This window comes from Kryptolebias marmoratus, linkage group LG17, assembly GCF_001649575.2.
Source record: "Kryptolebias marmoratus isolate JLee-2015 linkage group LG17, ASM164957v2, whole genome shotgun sequence".
In the NCBI taxonomy this organism is placed as follows: domain Eukaryota; kingdom Metazoa; phylum Chordata; class Actinopteri; order Cyprinodontiformes; family Rivulidae; genus Kryptolebias; species Kryptolebias marmoratus.
The window spans coordinates 6,953,494-6,981,093 of record NC_051446.1 but is presented as its reverse complement, the minus strand read 5'-3'; the positions used below and the strand labels follow the sequence as shown (position 1 = coordinate 6,981,093).

Here is a 27,600-nt window from a genome sequence, read left to right as displayed (position 1 = left end):
TGGTAGTTGTAGGACATCTTGATAAAAAAAAAAGTCCAAAAGTTCCAAAAACCAAAGGTCACAACAAGCATCTTGAATGAGCTGAATGTTAGGATATACCGATGGCTAAAATAGTGAAGTATGCAGAAGTCGTCAGATCGAAAGAGAAAACGTCAAAAAAATAAAAAGGAAATTAATAGTGTGAATGCTGAACCAGCATTTATATAATAAACGTCAGCTGGTGGGGATATGAGAGGTAGGGTTCACTAGTTCATCACAGGGCCAACATCAACATGTGCACTCTGACCAAAGGCAAATTCAAAATCCAAATCTTTTTCTTGCAACACCCGCTCTGATCATCGCGCCTTGAACTCTGGCTCACCGTGCTGTCCAGTAAAAGTTGGCTAAACTCAGTAATAATTATAAATTGTACCCAAAGCAAGAAAAGCATGAGGTCAAATTATAGATATTTTTACTTTACCCATTATTTATTTCATTTTCAGAAATTTACAGTATATGCAATGACAGTACAATAAAAAAAATTTACATTTTGGTGAAATAGCAAAGCTTACTACAACAGATTTCTTTTTTTTATTCATAAAGATGAAAAATTGACAAAAAAAAAACAAACCTCTAGTGTAATGCTCTGACATGGTCCAAGCAAATAAAAAAAAAACATGTCTGAAGGAGGACATATTAGGCCAGTAATGTGACGATGTATGATCAGTAAACCACCTCTGAGTTTAAAACTAACATCTTTGCAAATGAAGTGATAGCAATCAGTTGTACATTTAACCAAAGCCTAAATGCCCCACTAACAGTTCACATCTAAAGAAAGACTTGTGTTTTGTAGGTCATTCAAAGCTCTTTATATGTATTTGATAAAGTCATAATGCGCTCTTATCATTGAACTGCCTCCACTGAACACAATAAGCTGTGGTCGAATCCAAACAATGTGTTTTTTTTATCTACAGTTAAGGATCAAATTACAGAAAGCATGAGCCAACAGATATGGGATGTCGTAGTAAAAAGCAACATTCAAATATTTTAAGCCACCAAGACTCATCTCCTGGCTCTTAAATGTCTGTTAAATGTGTAAGTTATCATTCACAAATGGAAGATACGGTAAGTTAAAAGAATGAAGTGTCTGAAGAAAAGGCCCCGGCCAGTCTGAATTCGTCCTTCATCAACACGCAGAAGAGCCTTTGAGGCAGAGCCTTGGAGTACGGCGCTGGTCGGGGAACACAGGTCCGCAGCAGAACCTCTCGGCCCGCTGGAGGCGGGAAGTCTGGGACTTTCCTACTTTCACCGGACGACTTCCTGTCCGGCTCCAAATCTTCATCCAGAGGAGACAGAAGAGCCGCCTGGGGACAAAAACAATGTGCCAAATTAAAACCGGGAAAGACAGATTTCTGATATATTTTAAGTGTATACCCATGTTACCTATGAATAGGAACTACTCTTAAAAAACAATTTTAAAAAATCCATACATTCAGCAGCATCAAACTCAAAGCCTGAGGGTCAGATCCACAGTGTGCTACAACAATATCCATACATTATGTGAACAAAAGTATTTGGACACATGTTAATTGTTGAATTCAGGTTTTTCAGTCAAGGCTTTTGCTAGACCACTCATCTTCAGCTGACTAACACATTTTAGACATTTTTATTCTAACTAGAGATAGGACAGGAAGCTGGAAGTTGAAGCCATAGAGGGTGTGGTGTACCCCCCCGGTGAATGTCTGTAGTACGATTTGCTCCTCTGTGTAAATCAATTGGACAGTTTCCTGATTAAAAATCAGAACGTCGGGCACCGAGCCCTGACCTCAACCCCATAGAGTGCCTTTGAGATGAACTGGAACAAACCTTCTTGTCCAACATCAGTTCCTGACCTCATTAATACTCTACAGGATGAAAGGGAAGGGAGGATTTTCATTTTTTTTTTTTTGTGGTCCTTCAGATCAGTAGGATCTAACTCGTAATGGACAGCACAAGTCAGTAGTTTGGATGCACTTATTCATCCAAAATTAACTTCTGTCGCAAAAACGATCTGTCAGGCTTTAATAGTCGTACTAATGATTTCATCTTTTTGTTTTAACAGAAGCGAGGTGGAAGCAGAATCAAGCAAATATGGTTTTAAACATTTAGTAAGGGCAAGAATGTAGAATCACTTTGCGATCATTGTCCAGAAGATTCTTCCTTTGATGGAGATGTCAACATGCTAGTGGAATGTAAGTTAAAGCTTTCTGCTCTCTGATTATAATCACTTGTTGGAAAAAGAATATGAGCTTGTGTGTGTGTGTGTGTGTGTGTCTGCTTTACCCGCTGAGCACTAGAAAACAGCCTGTGGATGATTCTTCCAATAAGGCCCTGGCCAGCTCCGATTACCACAACCTCTGGTTCTTCAAGCAGGGAGCTTACAAACCTGTAAATAAATAAATGACATTGAAATTTGTTAAATAAAACAAAGGAAACAATTTACACACAAATGTCAAATTTTGCTGTCGAACTTCCAGATGTGTCTCGTTCGATTTTCTGTGATAGTGATACTGAGACTTCTAGCATGAAGGGACCCCTTCTTTTAAGACCTCTAACCTAAACTCGTCTTTCCAGCAACTATTCCGTCTTAAAGATCCTTCTGTTATGACTGAATTCTTGGTATTGTCTGGATAAATTGTTTACTAAGGCTTCACAAACTCAGCAGTTACACTTCTAAAAGTCTATAGATAAACAAACGTAACATATGCAGAGATTAAATTGATGTTTTAATTGTGAAATCTTTCGAAATGTGTTGAAAAAATATTGATGATTTATTTGTTCATTTATCTGATAAGAAATTAGTCAAACGGTTTAACACATTTTATTACTTTGTCATTACAGGAGACAGTCCAGTGATGCTGCTAAAAGAACCTCTTTTGAACAGGAAAAGATAAGCTGTCTGTACAGACGCTCAAGTTTCTGACCTTATCAGATACTTGAATGGTTGATGGTTATTTGACGTCTTTCACTTTCGATAAAACAAGGACCTTGGCTCGTTCTCGGTTGTTTTTAGTCAGTTTGTCTTTGCTTATCTTTGTCTGGTCGTATTTTGTTTTACCTAAGTTGAAAGCGTACATTTTGTCTAGAGTTTTTTTTTGCAAGGTACAGAAGTAAAAAAAACCTCAGAAAAGTTAACAAGAACCATTTCTAACTTTAGGCGACAAGTCCAGTTAAAGAACCGCTCATCCATCAGCTGAGGAGTATCCGACCACTTCTCAAAGCCATCGCCACAATTTCTGGTGACCTGACCGCCGATAATCAGTGAACTTTTCAGCCTCAACCTGCCTCCTCTCCATGGTTATGCTGAGGACCAATCAACCTCTTCAGCCTATCTTTTCCAAACTAATCTGACAATCTGGCAGAATTATTAACATTCTTCTGACCTAAATTCCAAAGTGAAAGACTTCTCAAATGGACTAAACCGTTTAAAGTCATGCACATGCAGATCCTGATATCAAACATTCTGTTTAAAAGATTCTCATGTTTTAATTTATAATCAGTCTTTCTTCAGATCATAAAGGTTCATTCTTGCTTCCATAGCGTTATCCTTGTTAAATCATTTTAAAGTGAATATAACGGTTTGAATGAATAATTCAGAGTATTTCCCTAATACTAAAACTTATAAACTTCCCAAGTTCTCAGTGGTAATTTTTTGTTGTTGTGCTGATTTAGCTTTTTTTTTAAATTTATTTATTTTAATTTTGTAATAAACCGCTTTGTTGTTTAACCCTCAGTGGGATATTGCTATTGACATCCATTGCCTCCGTCTTATCAACATTGATTTTAGAGCCAGAAAAATAGACTTCTTTAAAGTCCAAAACCTTTGTTAATCCGATTTAGGACACAATGAGTGAGAAGTTAACAAAAATGTTAATAGGCCTGCAGGAGCTCTGAAATATCCGTCTTTACTCCATCTTGCTCACTAGCACCCCTCGTGCCCCCTTCTAACGAGAGCTTAAACAGTAGTAAGAGTAAGCACACCCGTCTTACATCGTCCTGCTACAGACTATAAATGGAAGAGGGCAGTTTATGCTGTTTAAACGGAGGAGTTCGAGTATCTCAGAGTCCTTTTCACGAGTGAAGCCAGGATGGAGCTGGAAACGAAGCAACGGATCGAGACTTTGTCCTTAGTAATGAGGAAGTTGCTCTGGTTTGTCGTGGTGAGGAAGGAGCTGAACCGAAAGCTGAAGCTCTTGATTTACTGGCCTCACCTATGTTCATGACACATGGATCATAACCAAAAGAACGAGATCCCAGATACGAGCTGCTGCAATGAGCTTCCTGTGTAAGGTGGCTGGGATCAGATAAAGAGAAGAGCTCTGTCATCCAGGAGGAGCTCGGAGTAGAGCTTCTGCTCCCCTGAAGAAGTCAGCTGAGGTGGTTCATGCATCTGATTAGGATGCCTCCTTTGTGCCTCCCCCTGGAGGTGTTTGGAGCACTCAGAGGCAGACCCTAATCTTAAGGGATTATATATTCTCTCTGGCTTGGGAATCCTTTGGTATCCTCCTGGAGGATCTGATCTTTATTTAGGCTCAAATAATTTTTCATGCCTTTAAAATTAAAGCACAAATGAATGAATGAAAGGACTAAAAAAATAACAGGTTGCGTCACAAATAGTTATGAATCCTTTGTTGAGTGTAGGTGCTTTTGCAGACCTTTATAGGAGGAGATAAATCCAAACATTTGATTGAAAAGATTTTTTTCTTCTTAACTGTAGAAAAAGTAAAAATGATGCGTAACTTACTTCTCCAGCTCATCTGTGGCATCTCCATGATCATCTTCATTAACAGCAAACTTGGCCCTGAGGGAACGAGCTCTGGTGATGACTGTCTCCATTTCCACCAACTGCTTAATGAAATCCTGAAAGAAAAGAAAAGCAGAAAAGATGGAAAAGCAGCAAGAAGAGGTTCACAGAAATCAGTTGGGAGCTGAAAGTAGCAGGAACCAGTTTACACCAGCTGCCATGTTGTATTTTTGGAACCAGAGTCTAACACTAATGATGTGAGGCTTTAAGTCCAGCCTACTCCCCTGCACACGGTTATGGTGTTACATGAGCTTTCTTTTAGCATGAAATAACTAATTACAGCTAAACCAATTAGAAACATTATTATTTGAATATCATTTGTTTGGTGTGAGCTTAATAAAATAAATGAAAAATCACCTTTTTAACTTAAAAATAGGAGACTTTCTTAGCATAAGTGATTCACAACCAAGGAGCCTCAGTGCCTCAATTCTTTACATGGGTAAGTGGTAATCGCAGCAGCAGCTAGCTGTAACACTTCCAGTGCAGCATGAGCAACTATTAGCAGGAACATCATAACATTTCTGCTGGAATATCTGTCAGGGCTATTGAACTTCTGTTACAATTGGGCCAAATATATAAATTACTGTGAGTTGGAGGGCCATAGACAATAATTATGGACTGCTGCTGAAAGATGAAGTGTGTCTGTCTGTTACCAAAATATTTCATAAATCACAGGATGAACTTTAATAAGACTCCCAGAAAGTCATCAATGCATGTAAGTCAACCTGATTTAACACAGACTCTACATCCAACTGACTTTAACACATAAATGGCTGTAGCTCAGTCAGTTAAACAGATACTGATTAAACATTTTGTGTGGTGGTGTCCAAGACTGATCCCCAACAGATGTTCTGAGCTCCAACAGACAAGATCTTTGTTTGCCTAATGACAAAGGCAGACTTCTGCCAGCTCATTATAAGGCTCAAGGTATAGAAGTAATTCTGATTAGTATATTATTAGCATTATATTCAGACAAAGCAGTATGGGATTCTGGCAACTTCGTGGGGTCCAACATTTTATATTGGACCTGATCGAGCCTGTGGGCTACTTGTTGAATAGGCCTGACCTATGTAATGTAAATCTGGTGGCAACGTGAAGGTTTATAAAACAACAAGGAGTTCATTTAAAGTGGCAGCGATCCACTTTGCTCTTGGCCTCGCTCAGACTAGCTGTTGACTCGTCAGTCTGGTTCTCAGGTCATTCAAAGAGCTATTGTAATGGCAAAATTTACTATAGGGTAACACCTGTTGTTTATAAGTCCTGATAATGTTATGACTTCTGTTCCAAGTCCCATGGGTTCTCACAGAATGAACTTGTTTATAGAAGTGATGTTGAATTTTCTTCCCTTGGGAACCAGACTGACTTGCCTTTCCCTAACTCCTCCTTCTGGTCCAGTATTTCAATATCTTTAATAAAAGCACCTGTGTTGACTTGGGGGGCGAGAGCTTTGATTCGGAGCTTCCCTGTTCAGACCTGGGACTCTGATATTGATTGTTCATTGTCTTTAATGCTCTCTATATTCTGTGCACATTATATAAATAAACCTGCTTGAGTGATTTCATCTAACGGTGCCTGGAAATTCATTTATTGCTGCCACAACAATATCTACAGCAGGTAAGACATTAGTTGTTTGTAACCGTCCCACAGAACCCCACTTGGAAAAAAACCTTTAGCGGTCACTGACCTCTAACTTCTTGTAGTCGTAGTTGACACTGTGCAGCAGCTTGTTGGCTTGACTTGTAGCTTGCTGAATGTCTTTTTCAACTGATGTAGTGTTCCCTTTTGAGTCTGTTAGAAAGAAAATAAATGAAAAAGAAAGAAAGGAGACATGAACAACACAGACTGAATGAATCATCTGAAAATAGGTGATCAGAGTAGGAGGAATACTTGTAACAGGAATACTCATAACCTTTTCAGAACTTCACTCAGAAATAGTTCTTCACACAGGATAATCATTTCCCTTTTTTGGTTACATATTTTCCATTTTGTTGTTTAATATATTTATAGTTTGAAGGAAACTGTAGTTGGACAAACTTAAGGCAAACTACCTTTTAACACAAAACTTACTGAGTGAGTTGTCTTGTATTCGCTTTTCCTGCTAAAACAAAGTCTCAGATAGTTTTATTTCTTTTTTGAGTCAGAAACGTAGTCTACGAACAACTGTTGGATCGCAGCTGCTGCGCAAATCCATCAGTAAGAGCAACAATAGCTGGTATTAGGCAGAACTTCAAGACTTGTTATAAAAACGTATGAGTTCAACACCCTCTTTCGGTACATTAGTACAAAAAAATTGATTTTCGCGAAAAAGTCCAAACTAACTTTTGTACAAGGCTGTAAAGTTGTGAATTTCTTTTCCTCCAGTAGATATTAAGACCGGAGTGGCTTTTAAAGAATGCTAAACAAAAGTCCAAATAATTCAAAAAACTGAAACATTACTGAGATTTAGAAAACCTTCTTTTGTTGTTGCTTCATCTTCACAGCCATTCCAGAAATGATGGAAATCAGGCAGATATTCTGTCAACAAATTTAGGAAGCAAAAAAAAAAAAAAAAAAGTCTCACCTTCCTGTTTCAACTTCTGAATAGCAGCATGGAGCAAACAGGGGAGCAAATGACGAGCCAGGTCACCAGGTTTCTGCATCGCCAAGTAATGAAACACCTAAACACACACACAAATTAGTTTCCACTCGGCTTGTTTTCAGCAACACTGTTTTGGCTGGCAGGCTTTGTGAATTAAATGGATGCACAAAATTATTATTAGTATTGCAAAAGTTATGAAGTCCTTTGGTGGATTCATGCCTCAGTGTACTGGATTAAAATTCATCGAAACTGAACTGGAGTGTATGCAAGTAGCTTTGAATGGGGCCCGTTATTTTTTGTTATAAAATGGCACCGTGTGAATAACTAAATTGAATTATAACAGCTAAATTAAAAAACAAGTAATTCTTGGGCTGTGCAGGGTTTTTAAAAAAGCATTTTAAGTCATCATCATTTTCAGAATCAGAGGTACTGGAACATGGAAATAAGTGACATATGCAGATCTGAGGTCAGGACTCTGAAAAACTGATTTGAATGATGACAAATAAAACTTCTTTTGATTCGTAACTTCCTAATTAATTGATTTTCCTACGGGGCGGCAGTGGCTCAGGAAGTAAGGGTTCGTCCTGTAACCGGAGGATTGCTGATTCAAGGCCCTGCTCTGTCAGTCTCAGCCGTTGTGTCCTTGGGTAAGACACTTCACCCGCCTTGCCTACTGGTGGTGGTCAGAGGGCTCGGTGGCGCCGGTGTGATGGCAGCCTCACTTCTGTCAGCCCGCCCCAGGGCAGCTGTGGCTACAATGTAGCTTATATGAATGTGTGAAAGTGCTTTGGGGTCATTGGACTAGATAAAGCGCTATACAAGTGCAAGCCATTTACCATTTAATTTCTAGTGTCAACTATCACTCTATTGTTCGTTGATTGCTAAACAAATACCTTTTCTGCCTCCTTAGTGTCATCAAAGAGTCTCCTCTGGCGGCGTGCAGGTGTAACCCTGGCTATGTCCCATGCCTCCACCCACATGTTGCCTGGGATTTTCATTCTTGCACTCAGCTCTCCGGTCACAACTTTATTCCCCTTTTCATCGACCTCCTCCTTCTCTACGTAATCCCTTGGCGAGTACCAGCGCACAAAGTCCTCCAGAACACAACCAGGGTTGGCTGCCTGTGAAGGGAGAAGAAAAGTTTCATGAACAGCTCTCATGGCTGAGGGGAGGAAACAGGATTCAGCTCAGTGATGCTCCTTTTTGTATCATTTGATGCGCTCAAATCTATCAATGTGTTTTCTGATAGGTAAAAAGCCAGCAGCAGCTTTTCTTCCAGATTGTTTCCTTCATGTTTTTTTAAGGACGTTAAGTTGCTGCTGTGTCTTTAATAAAGTTGCAGTTGTGTTTATAAACTAGGAGAGTTTGTTTATTGTGATTATTCCCAACACTATAAAGTAATGTGAGAAATCACATGTTCCTGCTGAATACCTTTGTGGCCAGATACTGATGAAATCCTGGAAATTGTACACATTTTGCGTGGCAGAACTCAACATATTTTAATAGCTTGTACCACCAACTCATAGTTTAGTTTACACGAAGCTACAACGATGGCATGTTTTTGAGAAAATGCAGCGTAGATGCTGAGTGTTGAATGACTTTACTGAAATTTGTTGAAGAATAAATTGTTAGAGTTAAAACAAGCTAAAAGCTAAATCTGCAAAACCAAAGCTGAACACTTAATGGAGCAAAGCTGAAGTTCAACACTAATATTAGAAAAACTGTAGCTAACAGCTAAACTTAGCAAGAAAGTAGCTACAAGCTAAAAGTAGCATATAAAGACAAAAACAGAGCCGGTATGTTGAAGTAGATTTCAGAGAAGAATGTTTTTGAAGGAACCGATGGGATAATGTGTTTCTTTGGGGAAAGGTTTTGTAAATAAAATAAATAAACTATTTCTTCCCGGCCTTGCAGTTTGACAAGAACTGCAGGTAAATGTCTGCAAAGTGTTGGTGCGCCTGTCTTACCTTGAAAGACTCCATGTCTGAAACCAGGCATGCACTCTGCATCCGAGCACGGAGGTGAGTCCCTTCTGCTGATGTGCCAAGTTTGGCCAGAATTTCGGACTGTTCTTCCAGCTGATCCTCTGTCATGGGAGCAGGTTCCTAAGAATGAAGCACAAACACCAACTAATCATCACCTGCAGCACAAGGCAAAGGGGCAATACAATTAGCTAATGTAGCGTTCCGTTGATTTTTATTAGTGACAATGCATAAGCATTAAAACTACCATCATTACTATTCAGCTTAAAATTTAATTAAATGTTTCCATCCCAATTTTTAGCTCACCATTTCTCTTTTTTGGTAGTTAGAAACCCTGCCATAAAAACACTCGGCTCAGGAATAGTGTGCTCAGACTTCTGGTAGCAGTACATCACACAGTGAAGACAAAATTGACAAAAAAGTCAAATAAATTATGAAATTTATTAAATCTGTGGTAAAACCTAGTCCTCTCTGGAGTTCCACAGCTCAGACATGCTTCACAGCTGAAACATCATTTAAAGTAAAAGAGGGTCACAGAAAGTGAGATTTAACATGACTGAACTGGCATTTTGATGTCTTTAAAGCTTATTACTCAATTACAGTTTAAGTTTTACGATTTTGGGAAATTATGTTCAACTTGAGTGAGATGATGTCACACACTAACTTTTAAGCTGTCTGAATTTTCCAACACTTTCTTATTTTCACAGTGCTGTACAGTTTATACATCAAAACATTAGCATTTTGTCTGATTATTACTAAAGTAGTTTCTAAATTATTTATGGACTTTACAGAAGAAAGCTGATGGAAGAGCAGGAGCTGCACCGACAGCCTTCAAAGTTTCTTCATAAATTCACTCTAATCCCCCTAAAGACTTACAGAAGAGTGTTAATCAGTGAGACAGAGACAATATACCTGAGTTACAGGAACATAAAGAGGCTCTGCAGAGTTTAGCAGAGTCATGTTGTTGTAGGGGTGCAGCCTGCCTTCTGCTTTGCCTTTACCGCCTTCCTTTCCCCCCTCAGACTGTGAAGCCTCCATCTCCTCCTGGTCACTTAAGCACTCGAAGAACTCTTCCTCGCTGTCACTTGCTGAATCCCGGAGCTTCCCCTGAGACACCTCTCTTGTTGAACCGGACACAGCTCCTTTTCCTTTGTCCTTGCACCCCTCCCTGTGAGCTTCGTCTCTGGCCCTCTTCCTCTCAATACAGCAGTTCAGCATCTAAAAACCAACAACGTTCGCTTTTAGACACAGACAAATGAACAAAGGTGTAATCCTCTTCTCATTACTGTCCATTATTATTATATTATTGTGACTTACAGTTTTCTAGAAAAGATACAACCGTTCGTGTATTTTTCTGTTGATCGTCCAACAAGCAACAAAAACAAAAGTAAAATGGATAAAAAATGAGATCATTCCTGAGCAGAAACAGAAGCGTGATTTTTTTTCCCCCCATATTTTGAGACTGTAGAGTTGTGACGAGACTAGAAAGCCTAAAAATGCATCCAAAAGGAAATAGAAAATAAAGGTTTTACAGGCAGCCTGTGGTCTTAGTGTGACTTGCCACCTGCCAAAGGAGGTACAATCTGATGAGTCATCCAAAGAGGCTTTTACACTGAAACTACCATGCTGGATGGAGGAGGTTTGACAGGACGTAAACAGGGTCCACCTCCACTGAGAATGGTTATTTCTGGAATTTCAAACGGTCTTCAAAATATAGATAGCACTGTTTCTGTGTCTGTTAATGTGCAATGGATCATTGTGTAAAATCAGTAAGATGTAATAAACAGACTGTCTCTTATTATAGCTAGAGGTCCAAGTCTGAGAAAAAAAAGGAGAGAGAAATGCAGAGATGAAGCAGCTGAATCTTCCCTTTTATTAATTTATAACAAAGGATGGAAAAATATACAGTGTGTTCCACACATGTTGTCTATTTTCCAACCATCCATCTTTCTCTACTCGGATCACGAATGCAACAGGCCCAAGAGGATATATATCTCTTCCAGTGAGTTCTGGGTCTGGCCCGGGGTCTCCTCCCGGTGGGTCATGTTCATGCCTGAACCACCTCAGTAGTTGCAGATGGACCAATGATTTGGGAACGTTGCCTTTAAGCTCAGCTGCTTCACCAAACCAGAACGAGGCGGTGCGCTTGTTGCCTCGTTTATATTTTGCCTTTTTTTTCAGAATTTTCTAATAAAAAATGTCTAATTATCCTGAACGTTTTAGAATTTGCGGTACCTGGAACTTCTGATGCAGAAGACAACAGCGAAGATCAGGAGGTCCACCAGCCAACCTAGAGATCAGGCAATACAGAACATAACTTCACAGATGTTTGATATTCTAGATGTATTTACTTTGTAATTTCTATCCTTACATAGCCAACAGTTTATGACAAAAATTGCAAATCACATAAATCCCAAACCCATACAAGACTTGCATCAAAATCCTATGACAGAGTATTACAACATTAAACTATTCATGTGAAGCTATGCAGATAAATCGTACCAACCCGTAGATGAGATAGTTGTTTTCCCAGCGATAACGCAACTCCAGAACAAACTCTTGCCAAAGGTGAGCAACAGCTGGCAAGCCGCTGTAGCTGTAGTTGACCATGCAGAGACATAACGCTAACCGGTAGGTCAGACTGTCGGTGGGTGCTGACTTCAGCTGAAGAAACAGGTTCTAAAGTAAAAGAAGCCCAAATAGGTCAACAACCAACTAAAGACTCCAAATAATTAAAAAAAGCTGGAAATAAAATACAATATAAGACGACTTGGAAAATGATCATAAAAAGACCATGCCTGGAATTTGCCAACATGTATAAAGAGATTCAAAAAGTAATATAGAAACTCGGTGCATACGTGTACATAAGACGGATGCACTGTAAATTAAACGCAGGCATGTCTAGAGATGTTCATTTCTGAGTAATTTTTGAGTTCAGAGTGTTTTACAGAAACATCAGTCAATCTGCTGGGGGCCAGCAGGTTGTAGGATTGTTTACATTTATTTATCTGTGTAGGTTTATATAAAATAGGTGGAGCTGCATCAGGGGACCAATCACAGTCAATAAGGTGGAAGGAAAGCCAGCTAAACTAAAAAGCTGGCGAATGCACAAACTCAGTTAACAGGCCTACCAATACCACTGCCACAGCAGTAAAGCATGAGCAGATCTCACCATTACTCTTTTAAAATTGAATTAATATTCTGCAGGTCTTATTTACTGAGATGTGAAAGTCAGAACTTCATTTTGTTTTTATACCGTTTTAAACTAAATGATGAACAAAGATGAAAACGGCTCAGTCCAGTGTGTGGGTTTATTTTAAACAAGTTACTTTTTGTCAGCCGGTTTCTATAATGTTCCATTACAAATGTTACAGCTAACCCACGACCTTAGTCAGGCTTTCAAACATTTTACCATATGTGTGTGAAAATGAACATAAACATACAGACGGACAGTTTGGCGAATACATTAAGTTCTGTGCTCAGACTCTCATTTTTATTATAAAACAACAAGAAATCTTTTTTTCTTTAGAAGTATTTATTTTAATTATTTTTTTGAATAAAAACTATTTTTATGAACCAACTTTGGAGTGGCCATCTGTTCTCTGTAACATACAGTAAGTATTCAGCTCTGCTGAAGTCTTTCGTGAAGACAGTTTTTAAATGTTAAATATAACAAACCCCCACTGATCTCCACCGATGACTTTATTTCTTTTGTTTTTTTTAAACGACTGGTTTGGTTGAGAGATGGTGTGTTGACATGTCTAATCCTTCATCCAAAAACCTAGCCTGCTCTGGAACACCAATTTCCGCAGTAACAGACCTCAGGTAAGAACTGAAGCGGAAGTTAACTCACTAAAACACTAAAAATGCTTTGTAGGTACAAAGTACAGGTCTAAATACTTGTACTCAGAGCTGTCCATCTGTGATTGGATCAGCCAGGACACATGTTATTGTCAGGTATGAATGAGAAGTAAGAGTGTAGAGGTGGTCAAACATACATCTTCAGGGGTTTTCTCTGACTCGGGTGTCTTCGGGAAGCTTGACTGGGCTGTTTTGGACTTACTGTCTGATGACTTCTCCACAGCAGCATCTGGGAACAGATACTGAAAAAAATTACATGAATTAAACATAGTAATATATGAGGTTGTACACATAAATAAACACACACACAAAAACAAATTATACGTTATATTACCTACTGAAGAACATGGTTTCTGGATAATCTTGTCAACACTAAATTCAAGTGTGACACAAATGTGTCTTTTGAAGGAATGTCTATTAAAAGCCCCTTCACACTAGATGACAACCTTGCTATGCTCTGAAGTCCCAAATACTCAGGCCTAACCACGCAGACGGTTTCAGCCTTGCTGTGGAGGAGGAAACACCACTCAGCAGCAAGACGATACGCTCCCCGATGTTCCACCCAGGTCCTCAATATGCTTCCACCTTGCCAGAGAAGTGTTCTGCATGCTCAATCATTGTGACGTTGGCGACAATAACTTGCAATAAGGAGCCCGCAGTGATCTTAATGTCCCCCTGAAGACCTCGCCAAGAACCTGCAAAGACCATCCACGTTCTGCTTGATGTTTTTTGTCGTAGTGGGGTCAAGATCAAGTGTGAAGGGGGCCTAACCAGATAGGTTGTCAGATGAGTGGTCTTCATTTCAAGCCCTGAAAATTACACTGACATTTCAGCAATTAACACTGAAATAAAACGTATGTAATCCATACCAAGAGGACTGAATTGAGGATCTCGATGTTAAGTGGTGACTCATCGATGTGCCTACGGCGGTGGATGTGTTTTCTGGCGCTGTGCACCATACTGGAGACGGACAGTTTGGTTAAAGGTACGGTAGCTGCTGGCTCCGTGAGTTTGGACAAAGCAGAGCTGATGTCATTATTTTCTGCAGGGGGAAAAAAAATGATAGAACAATACGACAATAAGCAACAACCAGTCTGAAAACTGTATGACTTTGTGAATAAAAAGTATTTTGGTACCACTTTACAATCAGGGTATCGTTATGATTTAGTACTGCTTTATAAACCGGTTATTCATGGATTTGTAAACCCTTTGAAAAGCATTCATAAAACTGTTACTAAACATCATTCACTATTAAACGCAAATCAAGTGCTTTACTTTTATTCATTCATTCAAGTAAAGGTCATTGTTTTAGTTCATCTCTAAAAACTAAATATCTTTACATGTCAAAGCAACCTTTATATCAGCAAATGCTGACAAATGTTTGCTATTTAACATCTAACTTATGAACAATACAGGTAAACAGTGAGAATGAAGATGTTGGCTCGCTATGTAGCAAGAAACAAATCAGTATTGTCCTTTTCAGCTATTGCCCTGTAACTGCTTATTAAATGTTTACAGCTTAATAACTGCATTATCAACTATTCATTAGTAATTTAAGAATATCTTTCTGATGAAGTCTGTTTTTTTTTTAAAGTAAACCGAGAAACAAATAAAAACCTGAATGAAGAAAAGTACAGCACTTGATTTTGCCAAATAGTGAGCCTGCTTCAGTGTTTGAATGGTCTTTTTTAACTGTTTTATAAATGCATATTAATGCTTATTAAAGTGTTTACAAACTCATGATTAAGCAAAAAAACCTTATAAAAAGGCACCCTTATTATAAAGTGGTACCAGTATTTCTTTATTCTATCACCATACAGTAAAAATCTTGCTTATGTTAGGAAATTTTTTGCTCAAGTAACCACACCTTTAATAAAGTTCTAAATATAAGGCAGGAAAACTGACCTTGGCCTTCTTCTTCAGCAAATCCTCGTCCTAAAACCTCTTCCACTGACTCCTTCCTGCAGCAGAGCTTAAAGAACTCTGTCACAAAGTCACCTACATGGATACGATAAAAATGAGTCCAATAAACAAAACGTTTTTGGAAGATTAAACCACTTTAATCAAACGCAGACCACCTGACAGAAAACGTCACAGATGTTTCACCGTGATCTCCATACAAAAAATAATAGCTTGTTTGAAACAATACATTTTTATTTTAAAACACTGAAATACATATTTCTGTGTGCAAAAGTAGTATTGAAACGTAGACATCATACTGTACAGCATGGGACTACAGTGAAGCTGGACTGTAAACGGATAAGATATAAACTAAATATTTTAAAGTAAATTAATAAATAGAAAAACCTACCGAGTAAACACTGAGGGTTTTCAGCTGCTCTGACGCGAACGGACCAGTGAGGAGCTTGTAGAGGGTCAAGGTCACTATAGGATGATGTAAAGAAACCAGCAGCAGAGGGTAAAATCAGACCAGTCCACGTCAATATTCGAGAGATATTTTACTAACAGACAGATTTGACTACAATGGTTAATGGCAAAGTCTTAAAAGCAGATTTGGCGCGATCACGTAGCGCTGACTCTCAGCTACTAAACCACACCAAATTTTAGGTCAATATCTGTCAAAATGACTGCATTTAAGCCATTTTCCTTTTTGCTAAGGTTGCTTAGCTGTGGTGGCCATCTTAAATAGGCTGACTCCAAAAGAATCAGTTGAAGATGTACGTCTAATGATTAGTTTGAGCGTTTCATTGAAATCTGTCCAGTGGTTCATGAGATAGTTTGCTAGCCTGACAGATAAACAAACACATCCACACTCACAGACACAGGCAACAACATTATCGCCCTTCTGCAGGGGGCAGAGGCAACAAACAAACAAACAAACATACAAAAACAATCACAGCAGGCACTGATAAGAGTACAGCAGACCTTAGAAACCGTAACACGGCTTCATATTCTCTGTTTATTCATGAGGAGTTTTAGGTTTTGTTTGTTTGGGGTTTTTTTAAAGACAAATTCAAGGACATTTGTGAATTTAGACTCTTACCTGTAGACATCGTTATCTACAACTGTGCCCTCTGTGAGGTGAGGCCAGGTGGCTGCCAGGTGAAGTTCACTTCAAAAGCCACGAGGGGTAAAAAACAAACAAACAAACAAAAAAAAAGATTTATATTACTAAGTGAATGCTGCATTATAAAACAAACAGAAGCACATAAGCCTTCAGAAGTATTTAAAACACACTGCAAGAGTATGTTGTTTCGGCATAAAGAAACCAAAAGTCATGATTTCTGACATGTTCACCTGGACTGAGTGTCTTGACTTTTTCAATTGTGCTGATAAATTTTAAAAGGAGTTACCGTTTAATCTCATGTAGTAGTCAAGCATTAAGTTTAGTGTAGATATATTGTACATATGGTGTACTGTGCAAAAATGTCTTCATGATTTGCACATACAGCATATACATAAATACATGTATACAGTGGTATCAGGCCTCTTGGGGTCTACTGTCAGCTAATTTAACAAACAACTAACAAGTAACTCTAAAAACACAATTTTACTATCTAAACTTTCCTTTTTCTTCCTTAATATACATATAGAGCATTTTCCTTTAATGTGTAATACATGTTAATTCTACTTTAGTTTGTATTTTTATGGTTTATGGTTATGGTGTTCATTAATTCTCTGAGCAGTGAATTAAAGGCCCACAGCACTTTCACAATTAAGCATGCAATGTTTAGAAAAGTAAAACCTGCATGGTCAAAGTGTTCATCTATTCTCTGAGAATGGCACAAATTGTTGGGCAGTGGGGCTCTTCTGACTTTGCCTAACTAAAATTTCTGATTTCAACAACTGATTGACAAGCCAGCGAGTTGGGGGGTCTTTGGTTTGTGACCGATACAACACGCATCTCGACACACTGTCAACAATTCTATACATAAAAACAGGGTTTCCCCCGGTGTATTATAAGCCTGGCGGGCTGCCAGGCTTTGCCGCCCCCACCGCCAGGCTCAGCTCCGCTTGTTTATTGTAAAATACGTCATTTTTTACACACATTTTTTCCCCCACCCGCACCACCACCGCGCGTTGATCACCGCACGCACCAACAGTGGCACAATCACGCTGTCCCCGCCCCTCCGCGAAGGCACCGCGCGGTGTTGCGTCACGTGGTCGTGCACCTCACAATTTTTGTAACTTCGGGAGAACTGCGTGCACGCCGCGCTCCGTTCAAAATGGATGATTTTGGTGCTCTAGTGGAGCTGGTTCGCCTGTATCAGCATTTATATGATCCCTCTATGAGAGATCACAAAGATAATCAAACGGTTCAAAACCCATCGAAGGAGATTACTGCTGCAGCCGATAAAAAGGAGTGTTTATAGACCACAATTGGTAGTTGAGCTGAAATTTAACGGGTGGCTTTACAAGACCGAATACGGTAAGCATGTTTGGTACTTAGTGAAAATATTAATATGACGCATGCTAATTTATCCTTGTTTACCATTAAATTGATACTATTAAATTCAGCATTAGATATGCTTTGTTTTGTTACATGTAGTGATCCAACATGCAGCCTGTGCCACAAAAAGCACAGTACAGTACAGCAGTTCTCTGTTGTTATTCATTGGCCTGACGTGAGACGTGTGTTGGTGCTCTGTTTGCACTTTTTCATTTATGTTCATTTAATTTATTTGTAAATGTGACTTAAATTAGGATTTAAATTAGGTGCAAACAACTTTTGTTTAAAAATAGTATTTCAAAAGTGCCTTTTTGTAAAACTGTAGTTGTGTAAATATTTGACACAAATATCTTACAATATCCCATAATAAACAGCCATATTTTCAACTTTCCTGTCAACTTCAACGATTGTTTTTTTTTTTTACTAAATCAAGGTCAGCCAGCGATCGGCCACCTACCACCAGGTTTAGCTTTTTTCTGGGGGAAACCCTGCATAAATGATACAAAAGCAGCAAAAACTGACTCGATTCACCTGTTCATTAGGATACGACATGATTCAATGCGAGTTCAAATTCAACACAATGAGATCCAATGCTATACAATAGCACAAAGAGAAGAAATGACCCTATGTCATTTAAAGGGCGGCTGTGGATCAGTGGTTAGAGCAGTCGTCCTCCAGTGAGACAGCTAGAGGTTTGATTCCACCTGTATACAGCCACATGTTGTAGTGTCCCTGGGAAAAACACTAAACCCATATTTGCCTGCGATGTGCCCCATTGGTGTATGAATAAATGTGATCTAAAGCACTGATTAGTCTCTAAAGAATTATTTATTCAGACTAGCTTTGTAGAGATGCAGCAGAGTGAAGTATGAATGTGTGTGCGGATGGGTAAATGAGGGCAGATTGTGTTGTAAAGAGCTTTGAGTAGACTGATTAGCTAGATAGGTGCTATATAAGAACAGACCATTTACCATTTTCATAAACCTGACTCACAATTAAAATAAATAAAAATGAGTAAAATCTACAAATTGTGAGGGAGCAGATGTGATTAACACCCTGTCAGTAGCTCAGAAGGAGCAGTGACAAGATATTCCTAATTTTTTTTTATTTTATTTTAGGGACAATGAAACAAGTTAATGTTTCATAAAATGCTCGTAGGTGCTTACAAATGGGGAAAAATAAACAACCGTCAGTCATGTCAATAAAACAGTTCAGCTGTGATGAGAATTACAAAACAGAAAGGTGAACTATTTCTAAAAATTATGGCAGAACACCGTGGAACACCTTGTAAATCTGAATTGGGCTAATATCTTATTAGTGATAAGATATTAGCCCAATATCACTAAAGTGATAAGATATTTTTATTTTTGTAGGTAGGAACTGGTTGGCACCCAAGCTTTAACAGAAGAAAGCAGACAGTGTTTTTACCTGATTGGTTCCTCACAGGCTCCAAATGGAAGGTTTCCAAACTCCACTCCTCCTACCTCTCCTCCGAGGAGTGTGTCAAAGTCTTTTTAAAAAATAAATAAATAAATAAATCAACAACACAAACTTAACTTACAGCATTAGTTCCTCACATCTTCCGCAATTCACAGGTATAAATCTGCAGTCACAAGTTGGATCATCTAATTATGAGGACTTAATGTGAGAATTAAAGCAATTTTGACACAACTTACAGTAACTGTGATTACTGCAGCAACATTACAGGCACAGTGGATTTTCGTACGTGTAGAATAATAAACATGGCGTAAAAATTGACAGCCTTGTCGTAAAAACAAAATAAAGGAGCAAACTTTGCTTTCGTGTGCCCACCTGGAGGCTGCTGAGGCCACGTGTGCTGCTGCCAGTCTTGAAGAATATAGGTGAAGCGAATGGCGACGTCAACTGGTGGCAGAGGGAGCAGGTTACAACCCTAACCGAAGGAGAGAGGGGGGAAAAAAAAGACAATATCTATTTATTGCAGTTTCTTTAAACCAGCAATAGTGCAGAAAATAATGCTGCATGATAAAAACCGTGTCCAGTTCACTCTGTAGGTGATGGTGGACGTCAGTGCTTACAGATGAGTTTTTGTTTCAGCTGGGTGTCCAGTTTCAAGTCAGTCTAACGCGGTGGTTCTTGAACTGCAGGGTGCGTGACTCCTGATTATTATTTTATCCAGTCCTAAAAGACTTCTAGGCAGAAGTAATGCTCAGGGATTGTTGCAACTCAGACTCTGAGATACACAAATTAACCTCACAAACAATAGGTTTGTCCTGGAAGTTTTGGTTGTTTTCCTGCTCCAACACACCTGATTCAAACGCTTTAATTACCTCCTCACCAAATCATCAAGTTCTTCAGAAGCACGTCCACAAGTCATTCATTTAAATCAGGTGTTTTAAAGCAAGAACTTGTCTAAAGCATGCAGGAGAGTTTGACAGCGCAAACTGGATTTACTCACGACATCCACCTGCATGTCGATGTGAACTCAGAGATGTTTTCATCTCTGAGTTCAAAAAAAATAACTGCTTCAATCAAAGAAGACAGACACATAACTCGCTGTTCGAATTACACTGTTAATAGTATTAATAGTTTAGCTTTTAATAAGGTAGGATTTTCTCGATTGTGTGAAAGTATTAGAAAATTTTTTAAGAAGTTTTTTTCTTATTCTTCAGTGTTTTCATATTGTAGATTCAATTCTAGTTTTATCCTGCTCAATTTGTTGTAGCTTTATGTTTTATATGTTTTTTGTTTGTTTGTTTGTTTATCTTTGAAAAGTGCAGCCAGGGACTGGAGCTGTGAATTAATTAAAAAAATGCTTTGTGCATAACATCAGATGTACTATATGCCCACTGCATCTAATTGTACTGTTCCTGATAAATAAAGAGGAAATAAATAAGATTTAAAAAATTATATTTCTACCACCTACTTGTCAGGCAGAGATTGAACTGTATAGCGGTTCTTTCTAGAGAGGATACAGTGAAAATAGTATTCTCACACAGTATTTCACATAGTGAAAACACGAAAAAGATTTACAAAATATGAAAAACTTTATATCTCTGGATAGGTCTAAGTCTGTAGAAAAATTAAATTTAGTGAAAGTGAAAAAAATATATATAAATTGAATATTTATAATAGTTTTATAAAGTGTACCATTTTGGGACGCAAAGGTAAAGAGTGTATAGTCATTTTAAAAGGTGCCCCAAGGGTTTCATAACATTCATGGGATTTGTTTCCCTTTTTTCCTGTAATTAAACATTTGCTTTTTTCTGCTGTTTCACTGCAGTGCAGAAGAAGCAAACAAAGGCACTGCTGCTTATAGAAACTTTACCTGCTCAGAACAATGAAAAACATGCCATATTTCAAGATATAAAGATATACTGGTTTAGATTACACGCCAGAAAACCTGTATGCACAAAATAAGACTGTGAATTTTGTGGATTTCAAACACTGCCTATCACACAAGCACCATCTGCAGTTTGTCATCCTGCTGGTTTTCACTCGAGTACTTCACTCCACAGCACTTACTATCTTGGACTTGAAGATGTCCAGAAGGCCAGACAAGTGGTTGTACTGGCTCGGCACCTTGCGCAGTTGGACAATTTCAAAGTCAGTGCGCACACCTGGTCCTTGGCACTCTCCAGCGTAAATCCGTCTCCACTTCTGCTGGATCTGCACGAACATTGGGACCTGACTGAAAAAAGAAAAGAATAAACAAGGAGGCAGATATTACTTTTTGATGTTCACTTTAGCATTAGAGCGAAGGATGGTAGCATCACAAATTTGCATACACTTATCAAGAGCATGAATGTCAATTTAAGGCTTTAAATTGATTATTCAAATTGTTTTTCTTCTTCCAGAGTGGAACAATTAAACATACAACTTCAAGGATTAAAAATGGGTGCAAAAAATTGAACATACTGAGAGTTTTCTCTAATCCATATTTGGTCAAAGTTTTACATACAGGCTCAAGCACTGTATACACATACATTGACCAAAAGCTTTTAATGAGTTCTGTTAAAGGTTGAAAAATGTGGTTTAAATTGACACGGTCGAGGCCTATTACCTCCTCATTGATGATCATGATTGACTGCAGCCGGTAGTTTCTCTTTGTCAGCAAAGAAAGGATTTGTTTGACAGCACTTATTGTACTGCCCAATCCTCATCTGTCCCCCTCAGATGACAGGAAATTGGTTCGGATGTTCAAAGACAACCCAGTAATCACCAAGGCTCAAGCCTAACATGAACTGGAAACTGCTGGAACATCAGTGTCCTTGTCCACATGGAAGCCAGTTTTACATCAACGTGGACTGAAAAGGTGCCATCCAAAAAAAAAAAAGAAAAGAAGCCCCCGCTCCAAAATCCACACCTTCAAGCGCAACTGAAATTCGAAACTGTCCACAAGTCAAGTCAAACGCCTCCTGGAGAAACGTTTTATGAAGTTATTTGACCACAATGACAAGAGGGATGTTTGGAGGAGTCAAGGTGAGGCTTTCAAACCTCAGAACACTGTACAAGCTGTTGAGCACGGCGGTGGGAGGATCATGTTGCACTGCTGGTTCACTGCATAAACTGGATTGAATAATGACAAAGGAGGACTACCTCCAAATTCTTTAAATTCAGCTCAAATGAAATGCTAGATTGTAGAAACTTGGTTAGCTGTTCCAACAGGACAGTGATCCTAAACACACATCAGAACTGGTTTCTGATTGGACAAAACTGGCTAACATTAAGCTTAGCCTTCCCAAAGCTCTGAGCTTAAAAACTGGGTCTATGCAGAAAAAAAACAACCAATTTAAGTCAACTCTACTAATTCAGGTATCAGCCAGAAAAACACCAGCAGCTTGTTGATGGATACAAAAAGGGTGTGGTTGAGGTGCAATTTTCCAAGCGACACCTAACCAAATATTAGCAGGGTGTATGCATACATTTGAGCCTGTGTGGGTTAGAGAAAAACCACAAATTCAAATGTTAACCAGTTTTGTTTTTTTAAATTGTTACTGAAGGTTTTCGTTGATTCATCATTCAACCCTGGAAAAGGAATGGTTCAAATCAATAAAAGCTCCAAATGAATATGATGTTCATACCCACGATGAGTGGATTGAAACTTTTAGTCGTTAATCGACCTGCTAAACTAGTATGAACAGATTTGCTGGTATCCTTAAAAAGACGATTAATCTTTGCATTATAGTCACGTTTCAAACTAAATGTTTTACCTTAATTAGTATCACTGGAGCCTTCAAGCTTTTCATTAGCTGTTCTGCCTGTTTAAAGGGAACAAACAGCCTCTGGGTAGTTTGGTTTGGTTGTGGTCACAACACTGAACAGCAAAGGTGAGAGCTGCCTGAAGAGCTCAGAAAGAGGATTATAGATATTCATGTTAAAGATGGAGGCTACAAGACCATCTGCAAGCAGCTTCATGTTCCTCTGACCACAGCTGGCAAGATTATTAAAAAGTATAAGGCTCATGGAACTGTAGCCAACCTCCCGGGACGTGGACGTGGACGCAAGAGGAAATGCCCCCCCTGGTAGCTCAGAAAGATAGTGTGGATGGAACAAAAAGAGCCGAGGAAATCATCCAAAACTATTCAAGCTGAGCTCAAAGATCAAGGTACGTCACTTTCTGATCACACCATCTGTCACACTATAAATCATAATGGGCTTCATGGAAGAAGACCCAGGAGGCACCACTATTGACAGAAAAACACAAAAAAAAGCCAAACGGAAATTCACTAAAATGCGTGATGACAAGAAGTAAAGTTTCTGAGACTGAAGAGACCAATTTTTTTTGGCCAATCATATTAATTGTTGTTTCTTGATTATTCTGGAAACATATCAACAAATGTGTCTGGGTCTGAATATTTCCCCTACAAGCAAGTGATAAAGTGACTCACCAACCGCTGTTGGCCAGAGAGATGGAGATGGAGCTGAGCAGCAAATTGCATTTGGACTCACTGATGATGGCTTCGCAGTTTGTTCCTGGGACGATGACCACAAATTCTCGCAGGCCGTACCTGTCATCACGAAACCAGTTGAAGCAGAACATTCACAGGAACAACACACAAGCAGAACTTAAACATCAGTCAGTAAACAATCAGTAATATTTATCACAATGTATATGTCAAAATGTAACTACACATAGCTCTAAGCTTGTTCAATTTGTTTTGTTTTATTATTATAGACACAGCACTGCTTAAAACTGTGATTATCGCCCGCTACCAAAATGTGACAGGCGGATGGTAATGTATTTGCTCGTGGCTGTCTGTTAGCAAAATATCTGTAGCTGAGAGTCATTCCCCTACTCCAAGTGCTACTCACTGCACAAGATCGTTGCTTAAAGCTTTGGCATTAACTGATGCAGTCAACCCTGTTTGTCTGTTAGCAAAATATATCATGAACCATTGGTTGAATTTAAATGAAACTCTCAATTAGTCATGGCGGCCATCTTGAGTTGGGTTGCCTCCAAAGGTTAATCAGTTGTACGTGTACATGGAACGATTACTTTCTGAGAGTTTTAGTAAAAATCTGTTCATTGGTTTGCGAGATATTTTGCTAAATGAGCAGACACAGACGCGAGTGATAAACTCACCATCTGACGAGGCAGTGGGCTCGAGGAGGGAAATCATTGTGCATACAGAGGAGATCCTGCATAGCTGAGGGCAAAGTATCTGGATGCAAAAACAAACTTTGAGTCAGATACAGATGACGAATTATAAATAACCTGGATGTGAAAACAATGAACATGTGGGGGAGACTAGATGTTGATGTGTTGTGTGCTATAGAAGAAAAAAAAACACTATTTTATTAATGTTTAATCGATGTATTGAAGCTTAAGAATTAATTCTGTTTTAATTCATTCATATTCAAGCTGTTCGAAAAACTCAAGAGTAGCACATTAACATCTCAATCTTTCATCATTTTATTTCTCAGTACTCTTGACACACTGAAGATGTGCAGAGGTCGCTCTGGAGGTTTTCCACAGCTCTTAGCGCAGGTCCTACACTTCCAATTTAAAATGTCATCATTTTCCATCCTAAAATGTTCAGATATATTTAACAATTTTGCCAGAAATTTTAATGCCTGCGCACTAAATGCACAAACCTTTTGCAAAACTTTACCAGTTGTTACAAATGAAAACTTTGGCTGACAAGTCCGCACAATATCAAGTGTTAAATAATCTGCAAGTAGAGCATATGGTAAAACTTGGAAAGATTTACAAAAAAGTTGATTTGTTTCTCATTTATAAATGCCTTCCATGCAAGATGACGGGAATACCTTGGGGTTTTAATTTTTTTTTGTTATAATAAATGTAAAAGGCACTCTTCTTCTTTGACTAAACTGTTTTCAGAAACTTTGATTTTTGTTTTCCTTACCTATCCAGACAAGAAAATACTACAAATAAATTCTTTACTGTTCAAGACTGCCTAGGAAGCCTGTCCTAGTCACAGAAGCCCTTTATAGTGAAGATTATCTGCTGGAAATGTGATGGCAACAGGGATCTTTAATTTTACAGAGGAAAAACTAGCAACAAGCAAACACATCAACTGTGGTTTGGGATTTATTTATTACCATTAATATTATTATTAAAATTCAGTGGAAAAGTTCACCTTCCTCGACTTAGATAGTATTCTTCTTTTTCTTTCTACTGTTCCCTTTTCAGGGGTCACCACAGAGAGTCATCCTCCTCCATCTAACTCTGTCTTCTGTGTCCTCTGTCCTCACTCCAACCACCTCCATGTCCTCTCTAACTGCATCCATATGTCTCCTCTTTGGCCTACCTTTGTTAATACATGTTAATCAAATAAATATGGATGGGGGATTATAAACTAACTCCTACCAGCATGCAGCTGACACAATTTTAGCAGATTTTTGACTGCTGCTCTTATTGGCCCAACCTTTACAATCACCGGACCAAAAACTAAATGAGACAGTTCGGGATAAAATTGGACCAAACCATTTAATAATATAACTGCAAATACAAAAAAAAGAAAAAAAAAGCTAATGAGTGTAGAAGTTTGATTGAAAATACAGAATTTTTTGCCATATTCTATCGCAGCTGTACCTTCCTCAGACTTGTCCTTTACATCTTCCGTTTCAAACTCTTCTTTGAGAAAGAAGTGGGTAATGGAGAACTTGTAGTCAGCAAAGTTTATATCCTCACACTCCTCCTCCCAAGTCCCATTGACGTAGTCACCCTGTGTTTGAATAACGTGATGTAATGAACAACATTAACAAACATTACTTAAAAAAGTACATTCTAACAAATTCATGAATTTGTTAAAAGCAAAAAGATCACTTTTTCTGAAGACCATCTTTCCACAGAGCTTTCAGTCAGCTTCCAGTCAGTGAGCACCTCCTCCACTCTCGACACAAACCTGAAAACGTAACAAAACGTAGAGGAGCTGAGCTCAGAGGTAGGAGTTACTGAGACACATACACAACAACAGGACGTATGCTAAACAGGTCTGACACAAACAGTCAGAAAATGAATCACCAAATGTCATGCTCTAAACCTCTGCAGCCACAGAAAAGCAAGCCCACATCATGATGCTGCCACCACCATGCTCCAATGTGGGGATGGTATTCTTTAGGTCAGGGGTAGGCAACCCTGGTCCTGGAGAGCCTCTATCCTGCATGTTTGACTTGTTTCTCTGCTCAAACACATCTGATTCAGTACTTAAATTACCTCTTCATGTTCTGCAGAAGCCTGTTAATCATCCATTGATTCAAATCAGGTGTGTTGGAGCAGAGAAACAAGAAAAACATGCAGGATAGTAGCTCTCCAGGACCAGGGTTGCCTACCCCTGCTTTAGGTGATGCACAATGTTGTTTCTGTGCTAGTCATACCTTTTAACTGTGCCCAAAAGATTCAACTTTAGTTTCATCAAACCAAAATACATTTTCCTGTGTGCTTTTTGATGTATTTTTGGCTATATATGTTACATTAAGTTGGCAAGAGTTTTTAAATTATGAATCATGGTCCTGTTTTTACATCACAAAACCAGAGAATATTTTGTGAATATTCCAATCATATTCAGGTGCCACTGGGATCTGTCAGGGGTCATACTCTTATGGCTGACTGATGTATTTTCAATCATTTTGAGCCCCACTTGTGCGCTTGCTGGTTGAAATTCGGATTAAACTAAGTTCATCTGAGTCATCTCAACAACATGAACACAAAGAGCTCCAAAGAGCTTATCCAATTTAAATGAAGTCAGCAACATGTTTAATAATAAAGCCTACGAGACCCTGAACAGTCGGTTTATTGAAGGTTTAGCTTACCGTTCCCATTCGGACGCGGTGGTAAAATCGGTGATCTCAAACACCTCGGACTCGGGCTGCAGGAGGACGACATGTTACTTTTTTTATCAAGAGATCATTTTAATTTTGTTGAGAAAGGTACTCGTTTCAAATACGACATATTGTGATGTTTTGGTACGGGAGAAAAAACACTCACATCATCGTCAGCTGGCATGTTTATTAGCCCTTGGTTTTGACGTCGGTCTTCTTCTTCGGCTTCTTCTTCTTCTTCTTTTGGAGTTTAGTGGCGGTTGGCAAAAGAACTTGTGGTGTGCATTACCGCCACCTACTGGTATGGAGTGTGGTTCGAGATGGTTTAATTCCTATTGCTTATTTCTATGTTTTACAGGAAACTCAAATTCTATTAAACAGTTTTGTTTTTTTCCAAAATCTTATTATAATTAGTATATGTTTGCTCCCCACGTTCCTTTGCAGTGTATCTATTATATTCAGTTTTTCCTTAATATTTTCAAACTCTCTTATCATAACTCTTCTTTCTTGTTCATATTTCTGACATTCCATTATAACGTGTTCTGCTGTTTCATTCTATCCACAATAGTCACATTTCCCTGTGTTATGTTTGCTTATTGTAAAAATTGTGTAATTAAGTGTAATTAAGTCCTGTATGTCCAAATCTAAGTCTTGTTATTACTCTTTCTTCTTTTCTACT

The 27,600-nt window shown here is 38.6% G+C and overlaps 1 protein-coding gene across 1 annotated transcript; it reads right to left on the bottom strand.

The window, feature by feature from the left end:
- Positions 1–446: 446 nt before the first annotated feature.
- rab3gap1 (RAB3 GTPase activating protein subunit 1) lies at positions 447–27,184 on the bottom strand. The gene is made up of 24 exons (XM_017437054.3): positions 27,088–27,184; positions 26,913–26,968; positions 25,927–26,005; positions 25,693–25,825; positions 24,220–24,298; positions 23,525–23,644; positions 21,159–21,324; positions 19,467–19,566; positions 19,083–19,164; positions 16,248–16,316; positions 15,555–15,628; positions 15,149–15,241; positions 14,113–14,285; positions 13,381–13,485; positions 11,889–12,061; positions 11,618–11,672; positions 10,295–10,600; positions 9,368–9,505; positions 8,294–8,521; positions 7,383–7,479; positions 6,507–6,610; positions 4,763–4,878; positions 2,302–2,404; positions 447–1,343 (listed from the first exon to the last, which is right to left on the bottom strand). Exons 1-24 carry the CDS (start codon positions 27,103–27,105, stop codon positions 1,110–1,112), a joined length of 2,901 nt encoding a protein of 966 aa, XP_017292543.1. The 5' UTR covers positions 27,106–27,184; the 3' UTR covers positions 447–1,109.
- Positions 27,185–27,600: the final 416 nt, after the last annotated feature.

Excerpts from the sequence above, each read along its gene's own strand:
- rab3gap1 (XM_017437054.3), bottom strand. Across the intron at positions 21,325-23,524 it reads TCTCTGGCCAACAGCGGTTG|TCAGGTCCCAATGTTCGTGC; the intron begins GTGAGTCACTTT and ends TTCTTTTTTCAG. Across the intron at positions 16,317-19,082 it reads GCCTGTGAGGAACCAATCAG|TGAACTTCACCTGGCAGCCA; the intron begins GTAAAAACACTG and ends TGGCTTTTGAAG.